The sequence below is a fragment of the Salmo salar genome, chromosome ssa23 (assembly GCF_905237065.1).
Source record: "Salmo salar chromosome ssa23, Ssal_v3.1, whole genome shotgun sequence".
NCBI classification, from domain to species: Eukaryota; Metazoa; Chordata; class Actinopteri; order Salmoniformes; family Salmonidae; genus Salmo; species Salmo salar.
Genome location: NC_059464.1, coordinates 26,694,232 through 26,714,548, shown reverse-complemented (window position 1 = coordinate 26,714,548; position 20,317 = coordinate 26,694,232). Strand labels below are relative to the sequence as shown.

The window sequence follows — 20,317 nt, the reverse complement described above, 5'->3', positions numbered from 1 at the left end:
CAAAGACGATCGAAGCATAAATAAGCAAGAGTGACAGGCAAAATAATGGAAGGCCAAATTGGTAATCAGTCATTAAGAATTTCACAGACAGCAAGTGGAGGATGCAGAGAGTTTAATAGTTCAGATCCTTAATACTACAGAGCAGCTTTGGGGAAGTGCACCAGAGAGACTCATGTTTGTGTAGTTTGTTGGAAATAAAACACATTGTGCAACTGTCAGAGACAGAATTATGTGGGATCACAAGTATGGACCACTATCAGACCAAGAACAAGCTGTATTTGACCATCAGTCCATCTATTATAATATAGGAGACAAATTGCACATTTTATTTTCAAGTTTGAGTCTTAAATTTACTCCCAGTAATATAAATGTATGTTGTAGTTATATTTATACTTGGCCACAATCTCATGGCAAAATGTGTCATCTGAAAACCAAAGCACAAGATATTTACAATTACACATCGCTGTATATCCATTTCTTGACTTAGTAGTGCACTATACATACAATATATTTCACAAAAGGCACCATGAATAATTGGAAAAACACTGCTGTATCCAGTAGCAAGAAAATAAAAACAAATACCTCATTATTTAATTTGGAACCTCACAGTGTAAAGAAACAATTAGTTTCATGACATCCTATTAGTCAAGACGACCTTTGAATGAACAGAGAGACACTGAAGCTCATCTGCTGGATTAAATAGGTGGTGTACCCCAAAACAGACATGGAATGAACTGTGAAAAATATTGGGTGTCATAAACGGTACTATTAAAGTTTATACTAAGACGAAATGCAATATAGCAATCAATGTCTACTACTTCATAGGCTTTATCCAGTGTACACCAAGGGTTCCAACATCTCAACTGGGCATTAGGGGAATTTTCAGTCGAGGGACACTCCGTTATAAACAAGCTTTTTTTTGTTTTGATTGCTTGATTAGCCAAATTATTATAGAGAAAGGATTGCAGGCACAGGTGAGACTTGCTATTTGTGCACAATACAACAAACAGGATCAAATTACTTCCAACAATATGAAATGGAAATATTTGCGTAGAGATGATCAAAAAGCGTCTAAAAGGGATATTAGTCATCTTCACTCATTTCTGTGGCCCCAAAGTGCTCATCGAAAACAGAACACCGATGTTGGTATTGAAATGACCAGAGAACTTTGACAGATTAAATACCTTATCTTTTCAAAGGAATAAGATCACAAAACTCTGACAGGTGTACTTTCCAATATTTCTATAATCAAAGAAAAAAAAAAGACATTCGTTTTGCAGATGTTCAGATCGGGTTGGGGGCCTCCGTCCTGCAATAAACTCCCTACGAATGTTTCTTTTCATAGTCAAATACTTATCCAAACAAAAGTGACCTTGAACCTTTTCCTGGATATAGCGTCTTTAAAATAGGTCTGTGCTTTTAATAAAAAAAACAGTTAATTTAATTTCAAGTTCATACATAATGACATTCTAAAGTTAAAAGAAAATAATGTACAAATAAAATCACTCATTTTCTGGAGACATACCGCAGTTTGCGTTGAGATTAGTATTTTGTCAGAGAGTGGCTGTGTTTGCAGATTTTCAATCATTTAACAATCTATAGGCACTGAGGGAAAGGGCCACAGGGAATACTGCCCCAAACCACCTTCCCATGTGTTACCTTGCGCTTTCCTCACTTCTCATTAGCTCCGAACATTTAGATACATGTGCAATGGAATTTGGACATAAATATTAAAATGCATACATTTTCCATTCCGATTTTAAGTGAGCATTTTCCTGAAATACTCAAACCAAATCAAATGGCCGAAGGGTAGACCTGATTAAGTGGAACACTCTTCCATTTTCTAGGTGACAATAGTTTTGAACAGTGACTTCCTGTCACAGGAACTCATAGTTGCCAGGATCATAAACCAAAGATAGTAACTCAGCCAAGAAACAAAGTGGAGAATAATTATGGCTGGTGACGACAATGACACATACGCAAACTGACATTGTTCTTTACCAACACTCTGGGACTAAATACACAGCTGATACACTCCACATTCGATTAAAAGAAAGGCCTTAAAACCAGATGGAAAAGTTTGAACTTGGGGCAAAACAGTTACTTGGTGTAAATTGAACCATATCTAGTTTGGTATCAACAATGTTTATGTACAAAGGTTAGAACAGTGTTCTCCCCTGGCATTTTTAAGAAAGACTCAACTGTAAACAATAAGAGATCCAATTTAGTGATTTTCTGAGGTACTTCTGAGATTGTTCTCTGTCCCCAAAATGTTAACACAACCAGAAAAATGTTTTGACAGGGTCCGATGGCTACCTCTGAACCACATCACTGATTTCTTTGATGCAGATGTGTAAGTTGTCCAGAGCAGGGCTAGTTCCTGGGCCACTGAATGCCCCTCCAATTCCAGAGGAGGACGATGCCCGCAGCTCCTGCAGACTCAGCTCTAATTTGCCCACGGCCTCCCGGAAGGCAAACTTGTTCCGCATCTGTGGGATGCAGTCCACGTAGCCTGAGCAGTAGTCTAGCAGCTGGTGGCCAGCATCTAAGACCTGGCTGCTGGAGGAGGGCTCAGGGCTGCTGTGGAGGGCACCTCTCAGGCACTCAGCACACTCCAGCAAAGCCTCCTTACTGATCTTCTCCGGTTGAACCCTCTCAGCCTGCTGTCGAGTCCGACGCAGAGGCTTAGAGCCACCAGAGGGGGCTGTGGAAGAGGCAGTGCTTGTGGCACCGTTGGCCATCTTAGTGGGGGTAGTGTTAGTGTTGTTGGCAGAGGAAAAGGAGGAGGCTGAAGTTGGTGGAGGCACTTGTGGTGGTGGCACTGATGGTCTCCCGGTTCCCACTTCCCTTGCTCGTCCCGGCCTTTTCACCCCATCACCGTTGACCTCCACAGCCCCTACGACCTGTTCCTCCCCATCCCCGCTGTAGGAGTGCCCAATGAGGCGCAGGGTTGGAGGGGGAGGGGGAGCACATTTCGGTTTGACCAGTCGTGGTCGGTCCCGGTCCGCCTGGTGCTCCGATAGCAGTTTGAAGCGGTTCCCCTGAGAGTCCATCCCCACCAGGTGCACATCGGCTGGGCTATGCTTGAGTGTAGGCGAGATCAGCACGGGAACCTTGTGGTTGTGTGGAGCCGCCAACGGGCCTGATCCCACTGTTTTGGAGGGGGACGTCCATCCCTGTCGGTCCTGTCCTCCTGCCTCCTGACCCTCCCTACACCGTAGAGCCCCCGAGTGACAATCCAAATCGGCCTCACTCCCAACCCCAGGTGCCCTCACCCCCCCAGAGCACCCCCCCACCCCTCGGGGAAGCAACTTGGCTTTAGGCCGGTCCCTGATCTGAGCCGTGCCCTCATCCATCTTACGAAGAAGGGTCTCAGAGGTGTGTGCTGCCCCGTTCTCAGGCTGCGAGGTGGTGGAGGCAGTGCGCTCTAGAGGAGGTTTACTGCGGTTTCTGGGTAAAGTCAGAGCCATCCTCTCCAGGTCAGGCAGCCCTGCAGTCATGGAGGAGGTGGAGTTGGACCTGGGGAATGGTTTGGTCCCCCCACCTCCCTCTTCGGTCCCAGTGGACTTGCCAGTCCGTAGCCCTAAGGTCTTTTTGATGAGGCGAGGGGTGAAGAAACCTGCCAGGCCTGCCCAGCTGCTGCTACTACTGCCCACCTGCAAGGGCGGGGCCCCAGAGGTGTGGTTGGCAGAGGACTTTTGTCCAAAAGTGGCCCCACAGCACCGTGACTGGACATGGTTCCCCTCTCCATGGGACGGTGAGAAGCCCAGGCCGTCCGCCTGGGGAAGGGGAGGAGCGCTGAAGCCAGCCGTGGGCTCGTACTTCTTGTGAGGCTGGGTCTCCATCTCTCGAAACGAGCTGCTCCTCTTAGGCGGCATGGGCAGGCTCTGCTGCAGCTGGGATGAAGGAGACTTCTTCTTCATGAAGGAGCTGAAGAAGCCAGCCTTGCGGTCCCGTGTGAACATGGTCTCCTGGGAGTCCTCCAAGAGGCTGCTGGGGGATTTGTCCCTCTGTTTCCGAGGCAGAGCAGGAGAGCTGCCTGACCGGCCATCCCCTGCCAGCAGAGTGGCTGCCAGACCTGCAGAGAACAGAGGATATGGAATTAAACAGGTACCAGAGCTGTGGTCTCTTTTATCAACACTAATAACACCATTATTCAACGTCAATCTGCATTAGCGCCAACCGGTGAATCTCATAGGCTGGCTGCCATTTGCTTTGACAACGCTCATATTCTCTCTCTTCAGAGCCATTCCTGTTTCAATAACTTTGTGGTGCCACCTTGTACTTGGGATGTGAAGCTGCTCTATATGTGTAATTGTTGAGAGCCACGCAGCAGAGTCAGCATGACAGGAAGTCACCTCCCTTTTGTCACCACCACTCAAGCTTCCTCATCCCAGACTTATCTTAGGGATGCATTGTCGAGAAGGAAACCTGCAATTAAGCATTTCGTTGGACGGTGTATACCATGTGTATCTCGTACATACGAGTAATACAACTTGAAACTATGCAGTGTTTGCTATTGTGTGTTCACTGATCAATCATACTGGTAGTGGAGAAGTATCATGGGGAGGATTAAATGGTGTGAGAAAGGAGTGAGAGTATAAGGACTGAGGGGAACATAGATTGCATTAGGTTTTTCCACATGAACACAACATGCAATAAAACACTTTATTGTCACTTGATTGCACATAAAACAAGACAGACAACATTTCAAAAACCATACAAAATACTCTTGTGGGTCAGCCAATTTTAATTCAGGTATTGGTACATATGCAGTCATTCTTGGTGATTGTTAGAGTTGTAGGTGTTATATGTGAGTTGTGTGTGAAGGATGCAACAGGGAGAGACATGAGGATTAGAATTCAATACCCTCAATCATTATTTTAATATAAATGAAGATGAGTGACAAACATGAACACAGAGGAGTACAAAACAGGTATTTTTACCCAGCCTTGTCTAATCATGTCAGGGAAGAAGATATGATGGAAATGTGGTTTATAATGTCATGCAGATCCTCAATAGTGAATTATATATGGGGGAGGATTGAGAATGCATTTAATCTAAACCATGCATCTGGTATTTGGCCAAAGGCAATGCAGTGCAGTCAAAAACATGATTTAGCTGTGTTTTATATAAATTTCCACACTATGAGTTTTGAATTATACTCTGACAATAACAGCTAGTTTTCCCCTCCCCATTCAGACCACGCCCAGACAATCCTAACAAAATTGTTGCTTGAGAAATTGCTGTTTGCTAAGAAGCTATTTTTGTATCCTTTTGACAATTTTTACCCAGAAATGATTTGCATTGGACCTTTAAGTGTTGTGGTTGGATATGGCAACAGTCCCCACTGCATATTATCCATGAGGCTAGATAAGTGACATTACAGTAATTCTTTATAAATTATGAGGGAAAGCTCTATATATGACGCTAAAGGAGGTGTGTTGTGATTGTGTAATGACACTGAGATAAGATGGTGCGTTTAGGGGATGGGTAAGGTGATCCAGTGATGTTCAGTCTGCCAGGTACACAGCAGCCATTCTCCTCAGCCTGCGGGCATGGAGGCGGGCAAGGCGGGTACCTGAGGGGCCGTGTGTGCTGGGCTCCTGCCTGCCATCCAAACCCCCCTCGATGTTCTCCTTGTTCTCCGCGTGCATCTTGAGAGTGCGCGACTTCGAGGGCAGCAGTGGCATGTCGTGGCTGAAGGGGTGTGGTGACGGGGCATGGCCAGAGGCGGCAGTCTTACACAGCTCCTCTGCTACCTCTGCAGAGAAAGAGTAAGAGAAAGAGAGAGAGAGAAAGAGAGAGAAAGAGAGCCACAGGAGAGGAAAGGAATGCTTAATTAAGTGAACCTTTACATTAGATCGTTATACACATTGATTCCCTTGCTAGAAATAGTAGTACTGCATTTACTGGAATAACTGCAGAAACCAATGATTAGAGTGTATAGTGCTTCTCTGAAAGCCCTGCATTCTCCCTGTACTCCCCTCACCTCAGCATGCCCTTTCCTCACTCAAATAGCATCCTCCATCTCTCCCAGAGGCACCAGGCATGCTGTACCACTATGAAAAGGCCCTACAGATATGTTAACGCACCATTAAGAGCCATTCCCGCTCTAATATCCACAAATGTATGCTCTCTCGTGCCACAACTGACAGGATTGAATGGAGTCAGGCAGCAGAGCTAAATGCCTTGTTTAAGCCTTAAGGGTAGTAATGTGACTGTCGTACAAGTACCTTCGGAGATGCTGGAATCGTGGAACATTGTCTCAAAGGCCTGGTGGGTCTCGGCAAACGAAGGTCGGTCCAACGGGCTCCATTGCCAGCCTGATATCAAACCAAAATAAAATAAAAGGTCAAACCCATAGCTATAAGTGAATGGATGATAGTGTGAGGGACTGTGTGTTGGTGGGACATTGTGTGTACTCAGTGCAGTGCCCATACTCACAGGCCCTCATCAGCTCATGGACTTTAGGTGGACAGCCCTCTGGCTGCTCCATGCGGTAGCCCTTCTCCAGCAGGTCGTATACCTGAGACAGGTCGATCCCTGGGTACGGAGACATACCGTACGTCGCTATCTCCCACAGCAGCACACCGAAAGCTGAGGGACAAGAGATCGTCATAGGATGAGACGAACACTCACGCTGATGTTGACTGATTTAGTACATGTGAAGGTGAAAAGGAGAGTGCTTGAAAATCTGGTTCTGACTCACCCCACACATCAGACTTGATAGAGAAGGTGTTGTAGGCCAGACTTTCCGGGGCTGTCCACTTAATGGGGAACTTGGCTCCGGCGTGGGCTGTGTACGTGTCGCCAGTCATCAGCCTGCTCAGCCCAAAGTCAGCCACCTTCACCACGCTGTTCTCCCCCACCAGACAGTTCCTGGCCGCCAGGTCCCGGTGGATGAAGTTCTTCTTCTCCAGGTACTCCATGGCGGAGGAGATCTGCGTGGCCATGTAGAGCAGCACCACAGCGTTTACCTCCTCCCGGTCACACTCCCTCAGGTAGTCCAGCAGGTTGCCGTGAGGCATGTACTCTGTCACGATGTAGAAGGGAGGCTCCAAAGTACACACACCTGGACAGAGGCAAGCCAACAGAGGTTAGACGTAACTACGCCTCTGGAGCCTAGAAACCCAACAGCTGGTAGAAATCCCATGTGCTGTTACTAAGTGGAGCTGTACTGTGAGCAGCACTGACCTAGCAGCTGCACCAGGTTGGGATGTTTCACCTCCTTCATGACTGCTGCCTCTTTCAGGAACTCCTCCACCTCCATGGTGTCCTCCTGGAAGACAAACAAGCAGAAAGGTCAATATTCACTGGATTTATTCAATATCTTAGTACCAGGAAACCAAGGTGAACAAAACAAGTTAAACTGTAATTAAACATTTCTCCAACAGTAGTCATTACCACCATTGAGTTTAATTTTGGTGTAATACAACATTCCACCATCAGGTGGTGACCAACTACCACTAAATACCATGCCTCCTTCATATTCCATGATCCCATAGATGATTTCACAAAATAGAGACACTAGATGGAGGGACCTTACAGGCGACATCCAAATCACACCACCAATCTATAGAAGAGACAAACCTTCAGTGTTTTAACTGCGACGGTGAGGTTGTATTTCTTCCAGACTCCCACGTACACCTCTCCGTACTGCCCCCCACCCAGTTTGTGCTTCATGGTGATGTCGGTGCGCTCCATCTCCCACTTGTCGTGGATGGGCGACACGCCGTAGACGGTGGGCTTGTTGCACTTGGGCGCCGGGTAGTGGAGTGTGGTGACCAGGCCGTCGGCCACGGTGGAGTGGTGGTGCACCAGCTCGGCCAGGGTGCTGAAGCGGCTCTCTGCCGTGACGTACACCTTGGGACAGACAGAGGGTTAGGGTTATACATGTGTACACACCGAGACAGCAGCACCGTGGGGAGGAACCAGAGACGGCAAAAAAAAGACAGAGCAGAGACATTAGCAGGGACAGAACAGTTTCACAACAAAAGTGAAGAGATGGAAGACGAGAGGACAGAGAGAGAAGCGAGACAGCCCCTCTGTAGGTCCCAGACCCCTAGCTACCTTGCCATCTGAAGCAGTGTTGATGCGGTAGTGGTAGACTCTTCCCTCGTAGCGCAGGGAGATTGACAGCTGTCCTGGGCTGCTCTCGCTCTCCCGGACCAGGAAGCTACCGTTGATGAGGCTGCTGAGCAGGTATTCTGCTGCGCTGCGCGACACAGGCCCGTGGTACCAGCTGTGCTTCTCCAGGCTGTTGACGGGCGTAATGTAGTTGCTTGGCACCCAGCCCTGGCCGTTCTTCGAGCGCACCTCGCTCCACTCCCCATTCTGGTTGTAACCGAGCACCCTTAGCTTCTCACCTGGGCAGAGAGGGACAGGGAGAGAGAGAGTCAGGTAAAAGGACATCTTTAAACATTTAGAGCCACTTCAGGACATTGGCACCGATTGAAGTTTGGCGCTTTTGACTCCTCCATAGGCTTTAAATAGCCCCCGTTGATGCATCATTTACTGCGGTGCCAAGAGGAAGGGCAGGGCATGTAGCAACTTGGTCTGCTGCGTTGTCTGCCTCCTATGAGATCAGCAGTGGAGACTGGAGGGAGTGCCTCTTGCAGAGAGACAGAGAGACTGCAGTACTGTAGAGGAGCTGTGTGGCTGTGGAACTGAAACACGCCCTGGCTGGCCGGCAGCTCCCTGCAGCCATTCAAAGCTGCTCCCAATGAGAAGATAATGACAGTGAGATGTTATGGCACGGCCTGGAGATGGGACTGAGCCAAGCTTTCTTCCACTTATTCCCTCTCTCCTACTCGCTCGCCCTCTGTACATCATGGGCTAAGCCGAGCGTGCTGCAGACTCAATACCCTCTGGTGCCACAAAGGCCATTGCTACAGGCTCTATTGACACTGGATAGCCGCGGAGGCAGAAAAACAACATTGGGCCGGCCAAAACAGTCACACTACACAGTTTCCTCTGCGACACACCGTGGGCAGCCAGAGAGCTGGCCTCCGGGTGGAAACAGTGAATGTCAGGCAGCTCGTGGCGGGCATTACTGGTCTGAGGCATGGCATTGATCTGAGACCCTCTGATCACCCACTGCTGGGTTTATCCACCTGTTATTATTACAGTTGAAAGGATTACACATTAAAAGTGCAATGGAGTCAAACACAGGTGTGGGAGGGCTGGCCTGCCCGCCTCTCCATTGAGCACTCAGTGACTCACAGTCTAAGCATTAGCCTCATCTTAGGCAGCAGCCTTGGGGTGACTTGTGGAGGCAGGCATCGGCTTATTAAGATATCGCTTTAATGCTTTTATATTAGTTAATTTAAAAAGTCCCGCTCTCACCCACATATTATTTTAAGCTTGTTACCCAGTATGATCAGCAGGGACACGGATTAAATACAACGAGAAAGTAGAACAAAGGAATTGTTATAAACTAAAATATAGTTCAATGGTACAATGATACCATACTTTGAGGAAATCTCTTCAGTAAGAACTGCCCCATATCTCTGGGAGCGAGTCATCTTTAGATAAAGGAGTGGTTTGTGATGATCTGTTTGGAAAGCCTATTGATAAAAAGCTCTTTCAGAGTACATACCTTTCGTGATGCTCAGCGTGTTGTCGCCACTGGCAACAAAGTCATAAAGTGCAACAAAGAGGTTGGGATCGCTCTCGGCAGCACCCAGCAGGTTCTCCTTGGAGCTCCAGCGTACCGCCTCCGTCAATGCTGCCGAGTCCAGGCCGAAGGGCCGGTGGAGGGCCTCTGGAGAGAGGGAGAGAGGACAGGGAGAGATGGATAAAGAAAGAGGTTGGTGAGTGGATCAGAGGTCAAGCTGCCTAAAAACTCTGGAAATCATGATTTAACATAGCCACAGATATGCCTAACAAAACGCATACATATGTACACAAATTCACATAACAAATGCAGTCTGCCTTTTAGAGACCCCAAAACCAGCATCCCTTTCCTATCGCCCACTTACGTTTTGCCACAGTCTGTTCTTCTGTTCCTTTAACAATCGGCTCAAATTATATTTGAAATAGCCATTTACCAGTGCCAACATAATATCAGTAACTGTCCAGTGAATAGGCAGCCTGAGTCTACCCAAATAGACAGACAGACAGACAGACAGACAGACAGAAAGAGCCCGGTTGAAGGAGTAGCTACCTGAGAGTCTAGGCCCGTCCACATCCTTTGCCCCAGTATAGGGCCGGCCTGTCAGCCTAACCCACTCTTCCTCAAAACTGCTGCTGGGTTGAAGGGTCCTCAAATACATACTCTGCCTGTCCACTTCACTTCACTTTCCACACACACTAATCTGAGATGTGAGGACTAGGTCCAACATGAACTTTCTACTTGGCTTTTTTTCCCCTGCCTGTATATAAAGAGTGTAGGAGGTGCGGGGAGGGGCTGTCTGTCGGCGTGGTCGGAAAGATACTGCGGGCCTCCACCCACACAACATGCCTGAGCCTCACTCGCTCACAGGGCTCCTCAACAGCTGCCAACAACCTCCACAACATGTCTGGGCAGCTGCTGAAAGGGGCTTACCGACTGCCAGGGAGAGAGGGACAAGAGTGAAATAAAGACAGTGAAGGAGAGGATGAAAGAGGCATTTAAAAAGAAAGTTGAGAGTGGGCATGGAGAGAGCAATCTACTTGCCGGAAGATTACATTTTCTCCATACATGAAAAAGTAACAACTCATTCACGGAGCCTATAAAACAAAAGAATGACTAGCTGGCTACACCCACGTTATGCATGTACAATAAGTGACTGGAACCATCAGTGGAAGTCTGTGGTGGTCAGTAGCTAATGGTTACCAGTAAATAATTTACTGTAAGGCATCATTACTTCCTATTACACTTCCTTTTAACCATGACGTTCTACACAGACATAAAAAACAATAGGGTCTGATAAGTCAGGGTACACACTGTGCAAGACTGAGTTGAATTCCAGCTTGGCCTCAACAACTATGAAGTCATGCATCTGAACCAAATAGTTGAAAAATGGCCCAGATCTCCAAATCCAACCTAATGAGTGGAATGTGTGAAATAGGGAGTAAAACAGGAAACACACTGAACTAAAGTACACAGAGCGCCATTCTAAAACACAATAAACTAAGTATGCAGCGCTCCATTCAAAATATTTAGCAAGCAAACTCTGTCCATACACAGTACACCACATGGAAGCAGTATATTAAATCCGTCAAGACATCTCCTGAGGACAAGTGGCCACGACGTCAGGTGTGACCCTGCCCCATCTAGGCGTCATGTTCTCCCACCTTTGTTCCCCACCAGCATATGCTGCAGGTCGGTCGCCGTCAACTGGCTCAGCCACAGCTCCCAGTACATCTTCCACTTCGTTCCCAGTACAACACAGACGTCTGACCAGTTCCCTCTCTCTAAACTTCTCCACAGAGGCAGTGAGTGAGGGAGTCACTGAGAACCCCCACACATTTGATTTATTCACCCTGAGTGAATTAGGGTGTCTGAAGCACTACGAATAGGTTCCCGCTGGGCTGGGTTTGCTTTTCAACCCAGAGGCTTCCACTCTCAGCTTTTGATGTGGGTTTCAAAAGTCAAACTTTCCAAGGCTGGTACAGGGAAGTAAATCCATGATCATGGTTCTCCGTGGTGAAATCCCACAGAGAGGGGCTTGCTGTGTGTGTCAGACAGAGGAAAGCTGAGCTCACTGGGGAAGTGAGTTGTGGTGGAGGTCTCTTTAGGAACAGAACAAAGCGTGGGGTAGGGGCAGTCATGAGGTCCACAGCAGATGGCCGTTCTAGTGGGCCTATGGGAGAGGGCCCCTGTGCCACGTGCCGAGACCCACTCATAGCCTCCAGGAAGGGGCTGAACAGACTGAGGAGGAGGGGGGGGGGGTGGAGGAAGGGCAAGAGGGCACTGCAACTGCTACAAGGCCTCGATGGCCTCATGTCAGAACAACACTGCTGCAGCACATCACACTTCTATCATACACTACAGAGTGCACAGTGCAGGCCGCAATACTTTTACACAGTCAGCCTCAATCCTCTTTTCTACTGAGAGCTGGAGAACATTTGAAATTCAACTCATGAAGTGTTAAATAATTGCAGTCAGATAATGGCCAAATGTCTATGTATTAATTCAATTTTCTATATCAACTAAGGATACGATTAATTGATCTAAACTTTTAATCACAAATCATTGAATAATAAACTCATTCAACACAAGAATGATAGAAAATAAATAGCTGATCTGGAATATGAATCACCAACAACAACCACTGTTTGGCAAGTCATAAGCCTCAGGTCTCATTTTACAACTATTGACTATTCCTCAGTGAGGCTGTGGACATCTTCAGATTGATCCACACCAGTTGGCATGTCATGCATGAGGTACATCGTGTGCCTGTCAGATTGCCAGTATGGGTGCGTGCCTTTGGTGCGTAGAACGGCTGAGGACTGGGGGCAGGGACTCTGGGAATTGGCCATGACAGCCCCAGACAGCTGAGACAGTGGTGCCCATCCAGCCCTGCTTCAGCTCAATGGGCATATTGAGAAAGACTGACTCCCCTGGTCACCCTATCCCGCCCCAGCCGCTCCCGCAGCTGTTAGTATGGTCTGTCCAGGCATGTGGCAGCTGAACCAGCTACCTCTGCACCCTTCCAATCCCTGTACAGGACCACATGTGAATCCTTTCACTGTGCCCTGTCACACTACCGAACCTAATACAAAACATGACCAGGCCTCAGTCAGTGTAATACAATTAGCCTATTACAACGAGACACGACTGACAGCACCTAAACCACATGCAATATTATGCAGCACGACCGTCCTCTGGCCTGGGAATATTTTATTGCCCCATTGCAAAACAAAGCAACATCACGGCCATAAATAACTCAGGAATAATGACAGTGTTCAGATAGAGCCAGACGAAATGTAAACAATAAGTTGAGACAATGTCACTGATGAGAGGTACACAACACACCACAAGACAAATGAATGAGGGATGAACACACAGACAGGTCTTTAGCAAGAGGAACAGTGGGTCAGAACAGGCTGACAGGCCTTAAGCCAGAGGAATAATGGGTCAGAACAGGCTGACGGACCTTTAGCTGAACAGCAGTGGACATTGCCACTTCAACTCAAATCTGTAGGACAGTGGTACAGACAGAGATCCCCATGAAGGAGTCTAGTGAAGAGGCTGTGGCAGAGTTGGCAGCAGCCATCTGTTGTTAATGAGGACACACACAATGTCACCATTCACATCACAAGTGTGGGGAGTCCATCTCTAGCGGTTTGTTCGATTAGGAAAAGTGGACCATCATCCTTAATTTGTTACCTCTCCAGACAAAGTGAGCATTAGTCCGTTTTCACATTGACGATAGCAAAGGGATATTTTCGAGAGGTTCTCAAGAGGTATCAATTCTCGAGACCATACTGTTGTGTAAACTTCCTAAACTATCACGACTCAAGCGCTACCTCAGACACTCACTCGTCTCATTGAGCTGAACACTACTACAGTATAAATGGTAATAGTAGAGCAATGTTTTTGAAACAGCTAAAATGGATAGATATTTTCCTTAAATTTGAGAATAGTTTTTAATCGAGTTAGGCTGTTAACAACCTGAAATTGCAGTTACATTCTGAAATTGTGACAGAAGCTGCCGCCTGCACTGAGTCAAACTACGGAAGCCCATTCCAGTCACATTGTTTTTTTTCATAAAAAAAGTCAATAGGACTACCATCTCAAATTTTTAGATATGCAAGTACATTTCTAGATGTGTCTGTCAAACTACGTAAGTCAAAATGTTTAGATAGTCGTTCAAACAAAAAAATGAGTGGGAGGGAACGGTTTTCCTGCACAACCTAACCAGGTAAAACTCCTGGTATGACACAGTAATAAATTAAACTGCAGAAAAAAAATTGTTTTATATGGGCTACAATGGGACCACATCATTCCTAATCAGGTCATATGTTTTTTTGTTTGTTTTTTTACTCCTGGTCCTAGGGAGGATGAAAACTAAATCCTGTCAAAAACATCATGAGGTGAATCAGTCTTAACAGTACTGTGTCCCTCTTTTCAATGCTTTTGGGTAAAATGCCAGCTCGCCACACGTTTCCCGGTGGTCCTACTGTGCTCATCTCTGCAACAGGGATAGATGGAAATCACCACACAATGCTACAAATGAAGAAACATAACCAATACAGTGCATTCGGAAAGTATTCCAATCCCTTGACATTTTCCACATTACAGCCTTGTTCTAAAATTGATTCAATTAAATGTTTTCCATCAATCTACACACAATACCCCATAGTCAAAATGTTGAGATATGGTCTTAGTTGATCACCTACAGACCCTAAGAAACAAGACCGTCTGGTCTGATGAAACCAAGATTGAACTCTCTGGCCTGAATGCCAAGTGTCACGTCTGGAGGAAACCAGTCACGGTGAAGCATGGTGGCGGCAGCATCGTGCGGTGATGTTTTTCAGCAGCAGGGACTGGTAGAATAGTCAGGATAAAGATGAACGGAGCAAAGTACAGAGGGATCCTTGATGAAAACCTGCTCTAGAGCACTCAGGACCTCAGACTGGGACGAAGGTTAACCTTCCACCAGGTCAACGACCCTAAGCATACTAGAGGTCAACCGATTATGATTTTTCAACGCCGATACCGATTATTGGGAGGACCAAACAAAGCCGATACCGATTAAAATCGGACTATTTTTTGTTGTTGTTGTTGTAATAATGACAATTACAACAATACTGAATGAACACTTAATATAATACATTAATAAAATCAATTTAGCCTCAAATAAATAATGAAACATGTTCAATTTGGTTTAAATAATGCAAAAACAAAGTGCTGGACAAGAAAGTAAAAGTGCTATATGTGCCATGTAAAAAAGCTAACGTTTAAGTTCCTTGCTCAGAACATGAGAACATATGAAAGCTGGTAGTTCCTTTTAACCCCTGTGCGGCCTCGGGACGGACATCCAGCGAAAAATCATATCGCCATTAGCATAACAAAATTTAATAAAACATTTTTTCAATTTTTTTCTCTCAAATTATATCGTTTTATAGATACACCTCTCCTGAATCGAACCACGTTGTCCGATTTCAAAAAGGCTTTACAGCAAAAGCAAAACATTAGATTATGTTAGAGGAGTATATCGTAAAAGTAGCCACATAGCCATTTTCCGACCAACCACATGCATCACAAATAACCAAAAAACAGCTAAATGCAGCACTAACTTTTGACAATCTTCATCAGATGACACACCTAGGACATCATGTTACACAATACATGCATTCTTTTGTTCGATAAAGTTCATATTTATATATAAAAACAGCATTTTACATCGGTGCGTAACGTTGACTAACTATTTTCCCTCAAATGCATCCAATGAAACAGCGCTACAATTTACTAAATTACTATTCTAAAACTTTTTTTAAATGTAATATTGTCATTCTAAGATTTATAGATGAATATCTCTTGAAAGCACCTGTAATGCCAGATTTAAAAATAACTTTACTGGGTAATCATACTTTGCGATGAAAGGGGATGCGATACTCTGAAAAATAGGCTAACGTTACAGGTCAGCGCCATCTTGGAACAATCGCATATCACATCTAGTCTTGTATACTATTGTCAATAATCCCTTACCTTTGGTTGTCTTCATCAGAAAGCACTTCCAGGAATCCCAGGTCCACAACAAATGTATTTTCGTTCGAAAAAATTACTCCTTTATGTTCCAAGAGCTTGTTCTTGTTAGCGCGTCTGAAGGCTGATCCAAATGCTCCGTCGGCCGCGGGACAGCTATTTCGAGAAAATTCATTTTTGTTCCATTTAGGTTCGTTCAAACATGTCAAACGTTGTATAACATAAATCTTCAGGGCCTTTTTCAACAAGAGAGCCAATAAGATTCAAGGAGGACGATTGCATTGTCTTTCAAAACGTTTCGAAAGGGGAGGGTAACCAGGGCCGCCGGCGTCATAATGGTGATGGCCCTCCTCATGTGACCAATTTCAACAGCGTCTCATTCATTCAGTTTTAACAGTAGGAGACTCAAACCACTTTGTAAAGACTGGGGACATCTAGTGGAAGCAATAGGAAGTGCTCAATGAACCATAGCTCACGGTGTGATTAATAGGCAACGTGATGAAGTTGAGTTCGCAATTCAGAATTCCACTTCCTGTTTCGATCTGTCTCGGGGTTTTGACTGCCATATGAGTTCTGTTATACTCACAGACACCATTCAAACAGTTTTATAAACTTTAGGGTGTTTTCTATACACAAGTATTAATTATATGCATATCCTAGCTTCTGAGTTTGAGTAGTAGGCCGTTTAAAATGGGCACTAATTTTTTTCAAAACGCGCTGTGGCGCCCCCTATCCTAGGCGACCGTCAAGAGGTTAACATGAGTCTTCAATATTCCCAGGTTAGAAGTTTCAGGTTGTAGTTATTATAGGACTCTCTCTCCATACCATTTGTATTTCATATACCTTTGACTATTGGATGTTCTTATAGGCACTTTAGTATTGCCAGTGTAACAGTATAGCTTCCGTCCATCTCCTCGCTCCTACCTCGAACCAGGAACACGTCGACAACAGCCACCCTCGAAGCATCGTTACCCAAGGGGAACAACTACTTCATGGTCTCAGAGCGAGTGACGTCACCGATTGAAACGCTATCAGCGCGCACCCTGCTAACTAGCTAGCCATTTCACACCGGTTACACCAGCCTAATCTCGGGAGTTGATAGGCTTGAAGTCATGAACAGCTCAATGCTTGAAGCACAGCGAAGAGCTGCTGGCAAACGCACGAAAGTGCTGTTTGAATGAATGCTTACGAGCCTGCTGCTGCCTACCACCGCTCAGTCAGACTGCTCTATCAAATAATAGACTTAATTATAACATAACACACAGAAATACGAGCCTTAGGTCATTAATATGGTCGAATCTGGAAACTATCACCTCGAAAACAAAACATTTATTCTTTCAGTGAAATACGGAACCGTTCTGTATTTTATCTAACGGGTGGCATCCCTAAGTCTAAATATTGCTGTTACATTGCACAACCTTCAATGTTATGTCATAATTACGGAAAATTCTGGCAAATTAGTTTGCAAGGAGCCAGGCGGCCCAAACTGTTGCATATACCCTGACTCTGCGTGCAATGAACGCACAGAGAAGTGACAATTTCCCTAGTTAAATATTGCCTGCTAACCTGGTTTTATTTAAACTAAATATGCAGGTTTAAAAAATATATACTTCTGTGTATTGATTTTAAGAAAGGCATTGATGTTTATGGTTAGGTACATTCGTGCAACAATTGTGCTTTTTTCGCAAATGCGCTTTTGTTAAAACCTGTTAGGGCTAGGGGGCAGTATTGACACGGCTGGATAAAAAAACATACCCGATTTAATCTGGTTACCACTCCTACCCAGTAACTAGAATATGCATATACTTATTACATATGGATAGAAAATACCCTAAAGTTTCTAAAACTGTTTGAATGGTGTCTGTGAGTATAACAGAACTCAAATGGCAGGTCAAAACCTGAGAGATTCCTTTACAGGAGGTGGCCTGTCTGACCATTTCTTGAACTTCTTTTCCATCTCTATCTTTTACTAAGGATCTCTGCTCTAACGTGACACTTCCCACGTCGTCCATAGGCGCTCAGAGCCCGGGAAAAAACAGAATGTCGTCATTCCAGCCCCAGGCTGAAACACATTATCGCCTTTCTCAAGTGGCCGATCAAGGGACTCTGGGCTTATGCGCGTGACCCGACCGCCCCCGCCTTTGTGATTTTTTCCTCTGTTTGCCGAAAAGGAGATTCCCTGTCGGAATATTATCGCTTTTCTACGAGAAAAATGGCGTAAAAATTGATTTTAAACAGCGGTTGACATGCTTCGAAGTACGGTAATGGAATATTTAGAATTTTATTGTCACGAATTGCGCCATGCGCGCGACACTTCTTTACCATTTCGGATAGTGTCTGGAACGCATCGAACAAAACGCCGCTATTCGGATATAACGATGGATTATTTTGGACCAAACCAACATTTGTTATTGAAGTAGCAGTCCTGGGTGTGCATTCTGACGAAGACAACAAAAGGTAATGAAACTTTTATAATGGTAAATATGATTATGGTGAGTGCTAAACTTGCCGGGTGTCTAAATAAGCGAGCCCGTGATGCCTGGGCTATGTACTTAGAATATTGCAAAATGTGCTTTCACCAAAAAGCTATTTTAAAATCGGACATATCGAGTGCATAGAGGAGTTCTGTATCTATAATTATTAAAATAATTGTTATGCTTTTTGTGAACGTTTATCGTGAGTAATTTAGTAAAATGTTAGCGAATTCCCCGGAAGTTTGCGGGGGTATGCTAGTTCTGAACGTCACATGCTAATGTAAAAAGCTGGTTTTTGATATAAATATGAACTTGATTGAACAAAACATGCATGTATTGTATAACATAATGTCCTAGGGTTGTCATCTGATGAAGATCATCAAAGGTGAGTGCTGCATTTAGCTGTCTTCTGGGTTTTGGTGACATTATATGCTGGCTTGAAAAATGGGTGTCTGATTATTTCTGGCTTGGTACTCTGCTGACATAATCTAATGTTTTGCTTTCGTTGTAAAGCCTTTTTGAAATCGGACAGTGTGGTTAGATTAACGAGAGTCTTGTCTTTAAATAGCTGTAAAATAGTCATATGTTTGAGAAATTGAAGTAATAGGATTTTTAATGTTTTGAAAATCGCGCCACAGGCTGCAAGTGGCTGTTACGTAGGTGGGACGAATTCGTCCCGCCTAGCCCAGAGAGGTTAAGTCATCCCCCGTTTGGCGAAGTTGGTCTTCACACAGTTCGCAACGAGCCAGACGGCCCAAACTGCTGCATGTACCCCGACTCTGTTGCACAGAACGCAAGAGAAGTGTCAATTTCCATAGTTAAAAGAAATTCATGTTAGCAGGCAATATTAACTAAATATGCAGGTTTAAAAATAAATTATTGTGTATTGATTTTAAGAAAGGCATTGATGTTTATGGTTAGGTACACATTGGTGCAATGACAGTGCTTTTTCGCGAATGCGCATGTTAAATCAGCCGTTTGGCAAAGTAGGCTGTGATTCAATGATAAATGAACAGGCACCGCATCGATTATATGAAACGCAGGACAAGCTAGATAAACTAGTAATATCATCAACCATGTGTAGTTAACTAGTGATTATGTAAAGATTGATTGTATTTTATAAGATACTTTAAATGCTTGCTAGCACCTTACCTTGGCTCCTTGCTGCACAACAGGTAGGTCAGCCTGCCACGCAGTCTCCTCGTGGAGTGCAATGTAATCGGCCATGATCGGTGTCCAAAAAAATGCAGATTACCGATTGTTATGAAAACTTTAAATCGGCCCTAATTAAAAAAAAATCGGCCATTCCGATTAAATCGGTCGAACTCTAAAGCATACAGCCAAGACAACGCAGGAGTGGCTTCGGGACAAGTCTCTGAACGTCCTTGAGTGGCCCAGCCAGAGCCCGGACTTGAACCTGATCTAACATCTCTGGAGAGACCTGAAAATAGCTGTGCAGCAATGCTCCCCATTCAACCTGAGCTGGAGAGGATCTGCAGAGAAGTATGGGAGAAATGCCCCAAATACAGGTTTGCCAAGCTTGTAGCATCATACCCAAGAAGACTTTAAGCACCTTTGGCAACGATTACATCCTCAAAGTACTGAGTAAAGCATCTGAATACTTATGTAAATGTAATTCTTTTCAAAAGTAAATTCACCAAAAATAAATAACTTTTTTGGGGGTTTGTCATTATTATTGTGTGTAGATTGATGAGTATCTTTTTTGACAAAATGTTAGAATAAGGCTGTGACGTAACAAAATGCTTTATATGCATTCTATTTTGGGGTGGTGGGAATGGGCTTCCATATAAAACAGCTCAACATCTCAACTCCCTGGTGAATTACACCCACATTTTCAGTTGCAATTTGCTTTTACCATATGCAGCCTAATGATTTGCCTGATATTGATAAAAGAAGCATGGTTTGTTGTAAGGTAGGTCTACTGTACTTTTATATTCATATTGGAGGGGTGATCGTTCATTTTTGAATGGCTCACGTTACTTGAACACATGTTGTTAGCTTTAATTAGCAGTAACTCTGCTTTTGTCTTGAAGCTAAAATGTAATGAGTGTGCAGCTGTGAAAATAAACCCTTTGTCTGCACATGCTTGTGAATTGTTGAGTTATTCAAGAGTGTAATATGGTTTTGTTGAAATAATTAAGAGTGTAGTAGGTCTAATATAGTTAGCAATGCTTAGCCTCCT

The 20,317-nt window shown here is 44.8% G+C and overlaps 1 protein-coding gene across 4 annotated transcripts in view; it reads right to left on the bottom strand.

Annotated features, from left to right (window-relative positions):
* Positions 1 to 97: 97 nt before the first annotated feature.
* Positions 98 to 20,317, bottom strand: part of LOC106584319 (tyrosine-protein kinase ABL2) — a 42,466-nt gene continuing 22,246 nt past the window's right edge. Inside the window, exons 1-10 of one of the 4 annotated variants that reach the window (XM_014169446.2) lie at positions 11,281 to 11,725; positions 9,602 to 9,766; positions 8,074 to 8,369; positions 7,594 to 7,866; positions 7,198 to 7,282; positions 6,713 to 7,075; positions 6,448 to 6,600; positions 6,237 to 6,326; positions 5,582 to 5,764; positions 98 to 4,078 (exon numbers count right to left, since the gene is read on the bottom strand). In XM_014169446.2, coding sequence (XP_014024921.1) covers positions 2,313 to 4,078; positions 5,582 to 5,764; positions 6,237 to 6,326; positions 6,448 to 6,600; positions 6,713 to 7,075; positions 7,198 to 7,282; positions 7,594 to 7,866; positions 8,074 to 8,369; positions 9,602 to 9,766; positions 11,281 to 11,350 — 3,444 coding nt within the window. In that variant the 5' untranslated portion in view covers positions 11,351 to 11,725 and the 3' untranslated portion in view covers positions 98 to 2,312. Of the gene's footprint in view, positions 4,079 to 4,730; positions 5,765 to 6,236; positions 6,327 to 6,447; positions 6,601 to 6,712; positions 7,076 to 7,197; positions 7,283 to 7,593; positions 7,867 to 8,073; positions 8,370 to 9,601; positions 9,767 to 10,168; positions 11,231 to 11,280; positions 11,726 to 20,317 lie in introns of those variants that run through there. The other 3 variants (XM_014169445.2, XM_014169444.2, XM_045706021.1) reach the window with 3 other exon arrangements.